Genomic DNA, 15,294 nt, shown 5'->3' with positions numbered 1-15,294 from the left:
TAAATGGGAGGAAAAAGAAAAGGAGGACTTGTGGCACCTTAGAGACTAACACATTTGTTAGTCTCTAAGGTGCCACAAGTCCTCCTTTTCTTTTTGCGGATACAGACTAACATGGCTGCTACTCTGAAACCTGTCATAAATGGGAGGGTGGTTTTTGGACCATTCTTACTGAAATATGGCCAAAAGATCTTTTTCTAACATTCGCTCCACGTTAAGGCACTGTCGTCAAGATCCAGCTTTAAGTGAATGCCTACAGTTAAGGTATACACCCCCGGAAATAGAGATTTCTGATTAAAACCATCATTAGTCCCATCACTCTAGTACAACTCATAAATGATACCATTATCAGACAAAAATCTGCATCTTGAGCAAAGTCATAGTCTTCTTTTCTCCAACATAACTTAGAGCTGGTTATTTTCATCATTGAAATATTGGGCAGTTTTCTCCGGCACACTGAGAATTTTACTCTGAAATATCCATAGTGGTATATAACTACTGTACACTGCACCAACAGTTCACAGGATCCTATGACTGACTAGAAGAATGGAGGGTAAAACCAGCAATATTTCTGTGGGTTTTTTTCACGCTTTCATGAGTTGGAGAAGAACATAGCATTCTGGAACAAGCCACATTTTCACACCAAAAAGGCAGGTTTTGCCTGTGAAGATTGGCTTTTTGTGGCAAAGAGTAGGGAGGGGGAGATGAAAAGTGCAAAATGTTTGTTTTTCACAGTACTCTAATGGCTAAGCTCTGTGACTGACAAGGCTGAGATGAACATTTCTCCAAAAGATTGTTATGTCATTACATTAAGTTCACAACACACAAGGAGTTTCCAAAAGAGTTTAATAAATAGCGAGGTTCTTTCTTTACTGTATAAACTATAAATATACCATGCAGTCCTTATAACTTAAAATAATTTACAGGCTGAGGTAGGGGGAATGGGAGGATGTGGGCATGAGTGTTTGTTCCATCTCAGGGTCTCACTGTTTTCCGGCTGAGCACGCACACACAGGCGGTATCGATTCGGATAAATCTCCAGGCTGCTTGCTTGCCTTCCATTGTCAGTGCTTTGACAAAGGTGTGCGTGGTGGTGCAGTAGGAATTCCAGTGCTTAGCATCAATTCCCCGGCACCCACTGGAGACTGGCTTAGGGTCCCTGCACTTGGTTTCGAAAAAGTACTGCTTGAAAACATTGTTGTTAATGTTCACCTCTCCCAGCACTGTCACCTCTTTGCCTTTGATGTCAGTAGCTGTGGTTTTGTCCCCAACCCACAGGCTGACGCTGTCACAAACTGAGAATTCTCCCCGGTGCAGCACAGGATGAGCAGTCCGCTTGGTTCGAATAGTCCTGTTAAGAGAATCTGCACTGCCCAGATACTCCATGTTCTGTCCATCCCCTAACACTGGAGGGGGCTGCGTGCTGAACAGAACCCGAGGGGATCGGAATCGTCTCTTTCTGAAAAGCTTTGGATCCACAGTGATGTTTGCTGCCTGTCCAGCTTCTCTGCTGTCTACCTTCCCAGCAAGGTGATGATTGGCTGTGTGTGGAGCTGCCTTGGGACTGGGATTTGCTTTAGTCCGATGGATATTTGGAATGGTGGGTCCTGCAGGAAACCCCCATGGAGCATTGTCCTCTGACTTTGGTGCTGCCTGTATGCCGAGCAAAAAAGCTATAATCAGAGTGTAGTACAGCATGGACATTACGCTATGCACCTAGAATGAAACAAAAACTGAGGGTTACTACAAGTGACACGGACGTGAACCGAAAGCACTTGTGCTACATGAAAAGTGCCCGCTCTGACCTTGACGGGGTTTACTGATCTAATGCTGCTAATGACAATGACTTTGCTGGATATTTAGTACTGTAATGCTGATCATACAGATCTCATCAGGTATTCATGTGAGTCCCAGATGTTCTTCCAGAAAAGCTCATTCAACCAGCACTAATGTGCTTAATAAAGTAGGAATCCAAGGAAATAATGGCTTGATTATAATTAATTCCTTTGGTATTTGTTATTAGAACATTGTATATGAAGCACTTGTTTGGGGTTATTAATGTGGAGACCATAGGATAAGAAGGTGTTCTCTGGAGTACATATCTCCATTGATACTTTTCTCAAGCTCTTTGACAATGGCTACTGCCACTCTGGGGCCATTTTGGGCACAGCACTGGGAGTTATGGGTAGAGAAACACCCTTCTTTATTCGGACAGTCATGATCAAGTTCAAGTTCCACAGACGTCACTGAATAGAGAAACAAGGCCAGGGCTTGTCGCTCTGGAAACTGGAGAATATGCACATCTGTTTGGGTGTGGAAAAATGTAAAATAAATTTCTAAAAATTCTTCAAGAACAACGTTATGCCACAAGTCCAGTGACAGTGAAAGCTGCATCAAGCAACACAGACGTGTGTTAGGTAATGAATCAGTAGTGGGCATCCTATGAATAAGAGAGACATTCAAAACATAATCTGAAATTGCACTTAAGGGCAGACATTGAATTTCCCCTGCGAAGCATTAATAAGTAGAGACAGGGTATAAACAGAACAAAAACTATCAAGCCAGACTCCTCCCCTGTCTCAGTGTCTCATTTTGCCTGACATGTTTCAGCTGGCTTTGGATTTCACTGCATGTCCGGCAGGCACGCACTGACTGGACAAACATGGTTTCACAGGGGAAAATTCAAACTCTGCAATTTAGCTCTAATTTCCCATAATGTTTTAATATTTTTTTGGACATGGATCACTTATTACTAAAGCTCCCCCCGCCCCTTTCTGCTCAGTCTTTCTCCCTAGCCTAAAATTGGGAGGATTACTAGAATACTAGTTAGTGTTTTATGCTTTTGCTAAGACCAGGATCTCATGGAAAACTCAGGAGCCTGTGAGAAAACTGATATCTGAGATAAGAGCTGGATAGAACTAACCAGCTGAGTTTGTGCAGGACTGGATGGTCTGATGGATTCAAGAAGCGAGCCGAAGATGCCAAATGGAAGGAGTTACTGGAGACGGTAGTGATGCGAAAGTCCCTGCAATAAGGGGAGAGAGAGAGGCCAAGAGCCACTTTAGCAATTCTCAGCGCAGTGACCACACTGGATTAGGTGGAGACTGAATGTTGGAGAGAGAGGCAGGTCTTGCTGGAATGAAAATCTTCACCATTCCAAACCTAGCCTCATTTAGTAGGGCCTGAGGCTGCCTTCTTCCCACATTCCGCTTGTGCTACACAGGCATTGTCTGTGTAAGGAAATGGAATTTGGAGGTGGGAGTAGCACTATAGCCATGTGAGTCTACGAGTAACCTCCAGTTCTCCAACTCAAATTAAAGTCAGATGGTTCACAACATCTCTAAAGAGTTTTCTTTTTTCAACAGAGATGTTATTGAAAAAAGTCTGCAGAACGAAATCCAGGCGTAGTTTAAACGCCCCCACAGCAGCCTCAACCAAATGTATTTACATATAGACCCTTTGTTTATACTTTCCTTCTATAGGAAAGAGAGTTTAGTGATGCCAATAAAAGCCTGTGTTCTGCTTTTGTGTGATTCAGAATTCACTAAAATGCAGCAACATGTAAAGAATGATTTATCTCCCTTCCTCAAGCTCTTTTATTACACAGTTACTAACATCATTGTAGTCTGCTTTAAACCTACTAACACAAAATTGAAACCATCTCCAATTTTTTCTGCCCCGCCCCCAACTTTACAATTGCATTGCTCCATATTTCTCTTCACTGTAGCAAATACTCTGCAGGCAGCATGGTGTGAGGTAGGACTAACCAGGACAAAGCTATTTGTTTGGGATTTTTGGTAGTTATTTTTTAACCTTGAGAAAACATTTTCAAAACTGGATCTCTCCATCTGTCTATGGGAAATGGAAGATGGAGGATTAAAGCAATGTGTACCTGAATCACAGTTAATTGTATGTGCAAAATAAATTTCAGGCCTTGAAGTATGTGGAATATAGATTTGCAATCTTACGGAAATGGCCATTCCACAAGGTCTGTTTGTTTCTGTTCTTCCATTCACGTGCTTAGTACATACTTGACTCTTAAGTGCTGCTCTTTGAAAATGTGTAAAGTGTATGCCAACTGCATCTGAGCTTCAAAGAGGTTTTTTGGAGTTGCAACCTTTAGGCATGAAATTCAGGGACACCTCTTTGCAAATATAGCCATGTGGGTCATCACAAACCTTTCAATACTAAAAATGTAAACACTGCAATGGAGAGTACTTTATAACAGATGTGACTTCAGAATGGCTAAACCTCCATTATAATACAGTAATTAGTAAACTTTTCCCACAAATGAAGTAATCTGCTAGAAGAAGAAGAAGGGAAGACTCAATGAAATTAAAAGGCAACTAATCAAAAAATTTTAATGATCTGTTTAGGTAACTTGGGAGTTCACTGCTACAGGATATTATTGAGGAAAATCACTTATCAAGAGTCATAACAAATTAGGTGCTTACAAAATTAGGTGCTTACAAAATAAGAATATTAAGTGCAAAGAAGTGGCAACAGTAAAAATGATAGGGTCTGTTGGTCTTCCAGCTTCAGAGTATAAACTGATCACTCTTTGGGCTAAGAAAAAATCTGCTCTTTCCACACCTTGTTGTACAGTTGATCACGTGTATTATTATTTATTTATTCTTTTACTTCTCCTCTGAGGCAGCTGGTACAAGCCACTGCTGGAGACAGGAGGCTGGTGTAATTAGACTTGGTCTGTTTTGATATAGCAGTTACTATTACACTTACCTCTGGGTGTATTGAACGGAAAGCTGCTCCCTGGCAAGGTCTTTATTGCCTCCAGACTCTGAGCTGAAGTTGGATGCAGCATGCCATCAGGCCAGTCTGACTGCACAGCTAAGAATCTCTGTACAACCTAGTCTGGGTTCTGCTAGAGGAATAAAAGTATTGTTGTCAATAATAATGCAGAAAAAAAGCTTTTCAAATAACCTTTCCCCATTGTTAGAAGGAGCACGGGAGCAAGGCCTAGCAGGCATGCAGGTAGGAAGCTCCCTTGCAGGGCTCTTTGAACTATGACTTTTTTGCTAATTTAATGGCATAGGAGTTGCCTGAAGCACACGCTCTCTGGCTCTGCGGGCACTGGCCTTGAAGAACAGGAAAGCACGAAAGCACATGCTTAATTTTCACACATGAATGCCACTGGAGTCAATGGAAAGTAAATTTTGGCCAGTTTAATTTCTTCGGTGGCTGATTGTGCGAACCTCCCTCAGACTGCGTCTGACCTTACTCTGCAAGTGGTCCATTCGGTTTCAATCTGAGTCAAGGTGGCAGAACTAGGCCCCAATAGTGTGGGTGCACCGAGTGAGAGGATCATCTGCCCGGCACCAAGGCATTAAAGAAGCTTTAGAATTTGTTTTAATCAAGTTATTTTTAAACTGAAATTTCACAGGCCAAATCCAAAGAGTCAAACTATGCTTTTGGCTCCACCTGCACAATCCCCAATTTTCATTAATAGGAGCTGCACATCAGGAAGTGAGGTTGTGGGATTTGGTTGATAGTGTGGCCCTTAAAAAATCAAAAGGCAAAGTTAATTCTTTTTAATAATGTATTGAAAATTTCCAAAGCACTTTTAGCAGGGGGCCTGCACTAACTAAACGTGGGAGCAGCTAGGATAGCATCATGGACTGTTGGAGCCTTTTGATTTGACAGATCAAGGACCTTGCATCACTTTGATAAGATGAGGTGGCCAATGTCCAAATTCATTACTGTATGTAGATTGGTTTCAGACTAACCAATTTATTTGAGCATAAGCTTTCGTGAGCTACAGCTCACTTCATCGGATGCGAAAGCTCATGCTCAAATAAATTGGTTAGTCTCCAAGGTGCCACAAGTACTCCTTTTCTTTTTGTATGTAGATTATGGTCCACAGTCTACAGTATGGAGTTTGTTACAGAGAAAATTTCAGAATAAGGCAAATTACAATTACATGAATTTGTTAAATTACATCAAACCCTACAAACAAAATCTTCATGCTATAGAACTGAGTAAACTATATTTTTGTAAGAATGTACTAGTAAAATAATAACCCTTTCAATGTAGCCTGTCAGTTTAGTAACACTAATGATAGAGTTATAATATTCATGCCACTGCCAAAAATAATCCAACAATTTTTCCAACTGTTCTGCCACCCTAAGAAAACACTACTCAGTTCCAACTGGCTGGTTATTTAACCACAAGAAAAAGTTTCATTTCAGCATTTTTTTTCAAAGTTCTTTTACTCCATGCTTCCCGGATTCACCATCATGGCTGAATCCAGTAAATGATGCAGTGTCATTCAAATGATGCTGAAGACAGCACCTATCCATGTTTCCATTGTACATCCAATTCTCAGAGATTAATATCATGTTAGACATACTGAAGCAAAACTTTTTTTCAGAACTTGTCAGTTTAGATTTCTTTTTTCTAATTTTAAAGCTAGTTTAAGCCACTTCAACAAACATTTTACGTGGAATTGCAAAATATACATTTTCCTTCTTTCGGGATCTTCTCTTACTCATGCACTAGTTAAAGAAGTAGCATGTTATAAATGTTTACGACACTATTCACATGAGTTTCTCATGGTGATCTATAGAGAAACAAAACACTTTACTACTTAAAAAACAAAACAAAACAAAACACCTCAGACAAATGGTTGCTGGAAAAGGCATCAACCTAGATTTAAATAACCTTCTCTCTTCTTTTGTATCACGTGTTAAGTCCTGGCTGCCCACCCTACAATAAAGGCACACTAGAAAAAAGCAGAACAACATGAAATTAACAGTTTGCTAACAAGTCTAGAAATGATGACCCATATTAAGGAACACAGAAGGAGACTCTCTTGTCACCTGGGAGACCCTAAGCAATGTACACAGGCAAACCAAAATCTAACCTACAATACATAAAACAAAGGAACTCAGCTCAGTTTTTCTTCTACTAATAGACATCTTACCCCACATGCTCCAGGATCAGGATTACGAAAATAAAAAAGAAAAAAAAGGATACATTTCCCGGATGGAGGTTATTCAGTACTTGAAATATATGAAATGTATGGCCTCTGTGCCTCCTCCAAGATGAATACCAGTGGTTAACATTATTGCCAAAGTCTTTTCTTTTCCTTGTTATGCTAAAAAGGCAAAAATCCTGTATCCATTGATTTCAATACATGTCTCGGAAATTGTTGTGTAGGATTATTCTATACAATCTGAAGAATCAGTAGACAGCCTTAAAGCACACGCACGCACACACACACACACAAAAGAGGTGGAAGTTCTTGCAGGAATGTATGGAATTAACACCAATATCTGTCAAAATCACAACTAAATATTGGCAGCTCTGCATTTTGCGAGAAATACAAGAAATAAGTACATAAAAAAGGAAGTTCATCTTTCGTTAGATCTATAGTAAGTAAAAACTTTCTGAAAACTACAAACCTTTTTCCAATGCCATTACAATGGGGAAACAATAGATACTCATGCAATGTCAAAATAATTCCAGTTCATGGTTATAGAGACCCATTACTCTACTAACATGAAATACAGCACTGCAAGTTCAATACTGTCTGCCTCTTCTTCCTAGGAAATCCAGAGTGCACCAACACTCCAGTAATATTAATATTTGATTTAAACCCACTAAAAGAGAAATGTTTGAGTTTTATTTGTCACAAGCCCAGCTCTTTGGTGCCAGTGTTCCCTGGCACACTGAATGATGTCACAAATATAAAACCTTGGCTCAGGGCACCAGTGACACCTCAGCCTTACTGTGGAATGACGGGCAACAAATACTTGGGTCTCCTGTGGCTACGCTGGGAGCTAGAGGAGCTTTGTCACCTTCAAATCAGAATTCCCCTTCCCAGAATTTCCGTTTTTGTGTTTGTCAGAATCCTAATGTTGTATTTAATAGTATTTTTCTGTACAATTTTAACCGACAGACATTATAAACTCAGCTTTTTTCACAAAATTATATTATATATGCTTGATGGTAACTGCCAATACGTCAACCAAGTGGTTGGATATAATGAAGGCTGGATTTCATGGGTATTTTTAAGCTTATGTTTAAAGTGGATTCATCTAGGTCTTTCATTAACTCAGTAGCAAAGGTCAGGGAGATGAAAACCTGGTATCCTAAATTTACTTGATACACATATAATTATGTTTCAAAAAGTTCACAGTCTTCTCGTGTTTCTTATTTCTGGTTCCATTTGACCATGACATCATGAACAAAGGACAACTTTCCACCAGGGAAATTCACTCTGGGGCTGACAAGAGCTCCACAGTATTCATCTCTCCCAAGGGTCTTGGATCATTTTGAGTAAGAGAATCCCTGGGATTAAGAGCAGATTCTTTTCCCCCACACCTATAGAATGAAGGAAACCAGCCGCTTTCTCCTTCACCACTAACCTAGTGCAATTTAGATATTTTAGACTCAAAGGAACGTGAATTCCAGCAATTCAATTCCCAGCAGAAATTGCAGTCTCTCACTACAGATTGCCTTGTTTCAATTATATAAAGCTCAGTCACCCACTTTTTTGAAAGCAAGAACAATCTTCCTGTTCTTTATTACATGTCACCCCAAAATGAGCCATATTGTGAGGCCAGGGAAAATTATTTGATGTCAGGACCAAGACTGCTGGAAGTTTTAGCTGATACTTTGTACAATTATGTTCCGCTTCTGTATTAATCTACAGTCACCCAGCAGTTTAGTTACCATGGTCTGTAATCATTAGATTATAAATGTTACACTCCAATCTCTCTTACTGAATCAGTTAGCGCCTTAACGTGCATCACTTTCCCAGCTGCTCTCCCAATTGTCCAAATCCAATTTATTAATTGATAAATGAAATGTATCAGCTAAATAACATTGTGCCGCATGCTTGAAAAATATTAAAAGTCAATAAATGTGTTAACCCTGAGTGTGCAAAAGCAGGATTGTGATAGCATTTCCCATTTATTACAAGATATCTGGAGACAGATTCTTATCGATAATGTCTATAAAGAAGCCTCTCCTGTCCTGAACAAGAAGGTACAGGAGCAGAAGATGTGCCTTCAGAGCCAAACACGTACAAATACAAATCACAGTCCAGTTAGCTTTTGCAGAACTGTCTATGTGATTTTACTGTTGATAGCAATTAATTCTTGCTAAAACATGAATTCTGACCAAAAAAACCCTTCCATTAGCCTGTTAGAGACTAAAATGTGCTGTAAGTATTAACAGCTCATAATTCCCATCATGTCTGGTTGGAATGTACTTTTGCTACACGGATTTTCCTTAAAGATTGCCATATTCCATTTTTCCTTTGAGGTTTCACCCCTTATGTTATGCAGCTCTGTAAAGAAGGTGATTTCATTGCTCTGTCATAGCCCATAATGCAAGACATGAAAGATCAGGAAAATATATAAAAACCTGGTTGTGCAATCGGTAATTAAAGCCATACTCCTATGTTACATTTTCTTCAGTGTAAACTGAAAACTAAGATGCAAACCTTGAGTTTATACAAGGACACCTATGAAACAATCACATAATTGGTGGCCTGGTACTAAACTGGTGGGAGCAATACCTGTGCAAAAGCAGGCGGTTGCTGTTTGAACTGAAGGAGGAGATTCTCCCAAAAGTGCTGCAGAACCTTCTGACTCGCTGTACATAAATGCCCCAGTGATTCTCTTCTTCTAATTAGACCACAGTTTCCACCCTGAGTCTTCAGTTCTTGTCACACTATTTTGTGAATGGAGATTACATATATTTTTTTGCTTAACTGAAAGAGACCTTCTTTCTTTTATGTAGCAATATCTGATCACTTTCTTCACCCATGTTGTTTTAAGAAGATGCAGACCGTTCACACCTTGGAGACAGCCCTCTGAACAGAATTGGTCTAGGGCTACTAGAGTTCAGAAACATCTAAACTACTCAGTTTTTCCACCTACACATTTCTTCTCAATGGATTTCCATCACATTAACTGGAGGATTGGTGCCTTCTATTAGTTTGCTTTTGTGTGGTCTACCGTTGTGCAAAAAACTTCTGCTGGTAAAACCAGCCAAAAGCCACATTTTTATGGGATTATAATAAAAATTATCTAGCACTTCCATACGCACACTTGAGAGGTAAGTGAATCTTTCAAAGAGGGGCAAATAAAAGTCCAGAGAAGACAAAGACTTACTTTTTCAGAGGTGTTTAGCACCCATAGCTCCAATTGTACCAGCTTTATTATGGAATAATGTACTATTTGGGCCATGGTTAATGTTGCCAGTACCTTTCAATGCTAAATCCTATTTTTGACCCATTGAAGGGAAGTTGGCTGATAGGTGAGTAATGACAAAGCCAATATACTGTATGTAAGCTCTGTTATCTGCCCAATTCTTACTGCATATTGGAGTCCCTGAATACTAACACAGTCCAGTTATGAATGTAATCATTTCACTGGATGAAGGGAAAATCTGCATAATGTTAATTTGTTATGGGAAAAATAAGACTCCAGAGTCAGAACCTGCTTTGTTTGCCGAAGTTCTTCAATCTCAGCAAAAAATGCATCTGAGGCATGTTCACTGATTCTTAATACTGCAACGTTTTCCAAACACTGCAGCATGACATTTAAATGGAACTGACTTGCAGAACATTCAGCTGTGTGTGTGGTGGAAGAGAATTCTGAACAAAACTATCAAGTCACAGGAGACCACTTAGGCCCTTTGGCCCTCTTACACTGCTCATCACCACACAGTATCTAACCTTTATGTGTGCTGAGAAACATCATTAAAGTTAATTGGGACTACTAATGTGATGTTACTCAGTGTGAGTAAATGCTGCAGAATCAGGCCCTAAATGAGAATAACACAAGGAGTAAGGAACATTATTTTTATCTTGGGCTCTTTTCTGGTGTAGATATGTTGGTAGAGAAAACAGAATTCAGCCTGCTGGCATGCACATTATCACAGTCGTGCAGTAAAAACAGATCTCCTGCATTACAAGGGAAAATATAACTAATATCCCAATCAAAAGTAACAGTAAAATTCCATTCTACAGAAAAATAAACCCAGCCACATGGGTTATGTTCTAGTCTTATGCATGACACTATTTGGAATGCCTGTTTGTGTCATTTCTGAAACAATACTTTAAGGAGGATGGCAGATTTGGGGGCCGGGTAAAAATGAATGAATACTTAAATAAAAAACACAAGTGATTCAAGCGTGTCTTAATGATTAGAAAAATTCAGATGTGCCTTGAATTTATTAACTGATGTGTATGTCTCCAAATGTAAAGTGTACTTCTCAAACTCCTAGTCACCACTGAGTCATAAAATCATAGAAATATAGAGCTAGAAGGGCCCTGAAGAAGCCATCAAGCCCCGCCCCCTATGCTAAGGCAGGACCAAGTAAACCTGGAACTGCACTAGTCATGCTCCCTAGAGCAAAGGTAAAAGAGCAAGGCCTGGTCTACTACAAAGTTAGGTGGACATAAGTAGACTTGCGTTGACCTATTTGTGCATGAATCTACATTCAAATTTGTCACCGGGCAATGTAAGTATCCCATTACAGCAACACAGTAAAGCCACCTCCCTGAATGGCATGGAGCCCTGGTTGACCTACAGAGGATGATGCAGTGCAAGTGTAGAAAGGTGTGTAACCTGTGTCAACCCTAACAATCCTCCAGGAGTTGTCCAACAATTCTGTGACCACTTTGGTCACAACTGTAAACTCCATTGTTCAGGGGTCACAGAGACCAGAAGCCATCCCCCACACTTTAAAACCCTCTTGCGTGTTTTTGAAATGCCTTTTCCTGATAGCTCATCTTGGCGAGCACATCTAGCAGCTCACCTCTGTTGTGCGCTACTGCCCAAATGACCGTGTCAGCTCCATGCACTAGACACACTCCTGTTTGGAGCAGACAGGAGGTTTGGATTTCCTGGGCCCATGGGAAGAAGAGGCTTTGCAAGCACAACTAAGGACCGGCCATAGAAACATGGGCGTATATGAAGAGATTACGCAGGAGACGCAGGCACAGGGGTACAACAGAGATCAGCAGTAGTAGTGCCAAATGAAAGTGAAGGAGCTTCGCAAGGCACATCACAAGGCCGGGAGACCAACAATAGGTCTGGTGGTCTGCTGGGGAGCTGCTGCTTCTACAACAAGCTGCATGCCATACTCGGTGGAGAAACCACCAGCACCCACAGACCAAGGTGGAAACCTCCGAGGAGCCTGAGTCAGAGACCCCCTGCTATGAACAGTGAGGAGGAGGACACAGTAGTCATGCTGTGAGCCACAACCTGTTTGAGACTCCACCATAGTCTAGCCAGTCCCACAAGGAGAACATGGATGAGCCAGATGAAGAAAACTGGGGTAAATGTATGCATGAATTTTTCCTTGCAATGTTTAAATTGAAAGATGGTACCTGGTGTCATAACCCACAGGCCTCAAACCCAGGTCCATGGGGTTTACAGGCACAGCCATGCTCCAGCCTTCCACCTGGCAGCTTGCTAAGAGCTGCTGACCCAGGACCCATGAAGCCCAGCCCCAGTTTGAGGCTCCACCCCATGACATCCCATTGGCGGAGTCCCAGAGCAGCCGATTGGCCTGCTGCCCCTACTGAAACCAGCAACAGGCACAGGAAGCTTTCTGAACAACTGGCAGTTACCTACTCCGGACCGCGTGCCTTGTGCTGCCTGCTTCCCCCAGTTGGACTTCCTGGTGCCCTGACCTGACTTGGCTCCTGGCATCTGACTTGTGGTTTTGATCTCGGGTTTGCCTCTTGCCTCTGAGCTGGCCTGACTGTGAACCCTGGCTCTGACCACTATATCTGCTGCTCTTCCCCTGACCCCTGGCACATCTCAAGGTAACAAGACACAGGTATTGATTTTTCATTGTTTTACTCATATGAGAACAGCTAGAAGTAGAATTGGCATTTGCTTTTCATTCTCCTGTTGGGGTAGATGGGGGAGGGCATGTAGAACACTGTATGTGCAAGGGAATTTCTCCTTTATCCTCCCGAGAGCTCTTACTGAAACTTCTGCAATCCTTTCCTCAAGGTTTGTAGGAAGGTCTACCTTATTTTTGCCTCTGCAGTAGGATGTTTTCTTATGCCACTCTGCAATGAGTTCAGCTGGTCAAGCTTTACTAGGTTTATAATCTGAAGCAGTAATATGAGTTCTGATTATAGGATATAGAATGAAGCCAACATCACAATAACAGAGTGTAATAGTTATTCAACATCCTGAAAGACTAATAGCCTACCCAAAACATTTGAGTAGAACGCTGTGCCTCAGTGTGCGAAAGGGATTGTTTTGCTCTCTAGTGATGAAGCGTGCCTAATTATTGCTACCGGATGATTTGTAAAGTATTGACAGTTCTTGGCCCTGCACCTGACACAGTGACACCAGGTGCTGCCCAGAAATGCTCACAAACAAAAAAGGCAGACGGGCAAAAGTCTGGAATCCTAAAGGGAGGTATAACTGGGAGGTGAGTCTTCACTGTCATTGTTGCTGGATCACTTCATTTGGGCATCTTCAAACACTTAGGAAGGCTCGGAATTACTAGAGGGTGGTGTCTCAGTAGAGATAGGTGGGGAGAAAAGGGGACAAGCAGGGTAGCGTGACTTGCATCCATGGGGCGAAAGTGATAAATGAGATGAGGGAGGGAGGCCAGAGTGGAGCTGTGCAGGGCTCTGATGGTGAGAATATGTGTTTAGCATGGGAAGCCCATGTTCGGGCTCAGAGTGGGAGGGCTTGACATGGTAGGAGTAACTGGCAGAAGGGTAAATTGGAGCTGCATTTTGATGGACTGGTGGGATCTGATATGGCCATCAGGGAGACTAGAGAGGAGGATGCTTTAGTAATCAAGGTGGGAGGACATGGACAACCACCCTAGCTGTCAGGACAGAGGAAGGGATGTATTTTTGATAGGCTATGGAGAATTTGGACATGACCTGGATGTTTTGGCAGATTAAGAAGGCAGAATCAAAGCCGATCCCCCAATTGTAAGCTTGAACAGCCAAGAGGATGTGGGAGCAACAGTGACAAGATGGGAAGGTTTAAGGGGAAAAATAAGGAGTTCAAGTTTAGCCATATTAAACTAGAGTCATTGGCAAGCTATCCAAGTGGTGATGCCAGGATGAGACCTTGCTGAAATATAGCACTGGGCAGAGGGACACCAGCCCAGAGGGAAAAGCTGGTTTGAGAGTCACCAGCAATGAGGTAATAGTTGAAGCCATTTGAGTGGATGGGTGTAGGCCCTGGGGTTTGACTGGGAAGAGGTTGTCAGAGCCCCTGAGTCATTTCACAGAAGAGGGGTGAAAGCTGGAATAGAGGCTCTAAGCTGGAGTTGGAGGTGAATAAATGGAGGTAGGTTTGTAAATGACCTGTTGCCTGAAGGGAGCTGGAGTAATGACTCTGTCCCGGTACCTACTACCCATTCACTGTACAGTCAGACCTCAACAATATATATCTGATTGTCACTAGTAATTCTGGCAGTGGGCTCCAGAGTGACATAGCTGGTTAGAGCCAGGAGCAGGCCACAGAGTGGGGGTAACAAACATTTTAAGTTGTCATGATGCAAGTTTAAGAAACCTTTTTTGCCCTGATCCTGCTTTCATACCATTTTTACATCCATATCATTCCACCAACTTTAATGGTGTTACTCCTGATTTACATCAATGCAAGTGAGATCAGAATTAGGCCCCCCATTGTAGGAGAAAAGGAAAATTCCCTGTTTATCCTCAAACAGAGCAGTTTGGCCTCTCCCAGATATAAAAGTAAAACCCCAGTAACATTACATTCCACAGTCATCCAGTTTTTGCTTAATAGTACCCAACACCAGTGAAAACCACTAGGAAATGTGCATCTCAGAAATTCTCCTCACTTTTGACTCTGACTTTGTTAAAATATTTGTATAGGAGATAAGCATGCTTGTTGCCATCCTCCCCTTATTACCAATGTGTGTAAATTACAGTGATAAAATGTAACTTCAAACATTGAAAAGCTGGAAGGTCTGGGGAAGCATGGAATCATGCTGAATAAGAACAGCATCATGACTGGGTCTTACTCAACCAAGGTAAGATCAAGCAAAGTGTAAAAAAAGGGAACTCTAATGAGCTCATTTCTTAGACTGTTATGTTATCAGCAAGTTACCATCTAGTGCAGGGGTGGCCAAACTTTCTGGCCCTCTAAGCTGCCTATGATAACCCTCAGAAGTTTGAGAGCCACAAGACCCGCACAACCTGCCCTGTGGGACAGTGCATGCTGGGGCAGGGGGCTAAAGCCCTGGGACCCCTCCCTGCAAAAGCCCCCTGGTTCCACCACCTCTCCGCAGGACAGAAGCCTCAAGCTC

General features: G+C 41.7%; 1 protein-coding gene across 5 annotated transcripts in view; it reads right to left on the bottom strand.

Annotated features, from left to right (window-relative positions):
- Window positions 1-860: 860 nt before the first annotated feature.
- NGF (nerve growth factor) overlaps window positions 861-15,294 on the bottom strand; it is a 48,519-nt gene continuing 34,085 nt past the window's right edge. For 2 of the 5 annotated variants that reach the window (XM_073319534.1, XM_073319533.1), the window contains exons 2-4: window positions 4,738-4,879; window positions 2,921-3,022; window positions 861-1,713 (exon numbers count right to left, since the gene is read on the bottom strand). In XM_073319534.1, coding sequence (XP_073175635.1) covers window positions 973-1,701 — 729 coding nt within the window. In that variant the 5' untranslated portion in view covers window positions 1,702-1,713; window positions 2,921-3,022; window positions 4,738-4,879 and the 3' untranslated portion in view covers window positions 861-972. Of the gene's footprint in view, window positions 1,714-2,920; window positions 3,044-4,737; window positions 4,880-15,294 lie in introns of those variants that run through there. The other 3 variants (XM_073319532.1, XM_073319535.1, XM_073319536.1) reach the window with 3 other exon arrangements.

This window comes from Lepidochelys kempii, chromosome 21 (assembly GCF_965140265.1).
Source record: "Lepidochelys kempii isolate rLepKem1 chromosome 21, rLepKem1.hap2, whole genome shotgun sequence".
Taxonomy (NCBI): domain Eukaryota; kingdom Metazoa; phylum Chordata; order Testudines; family Cheloniidae; genus Lepidochelys; species Lepidochelys kempii.
Note: the sequence above shows the minus strand (reverse complement) of the source record. Positions and strands in the feature narration are given on the sequence as shown.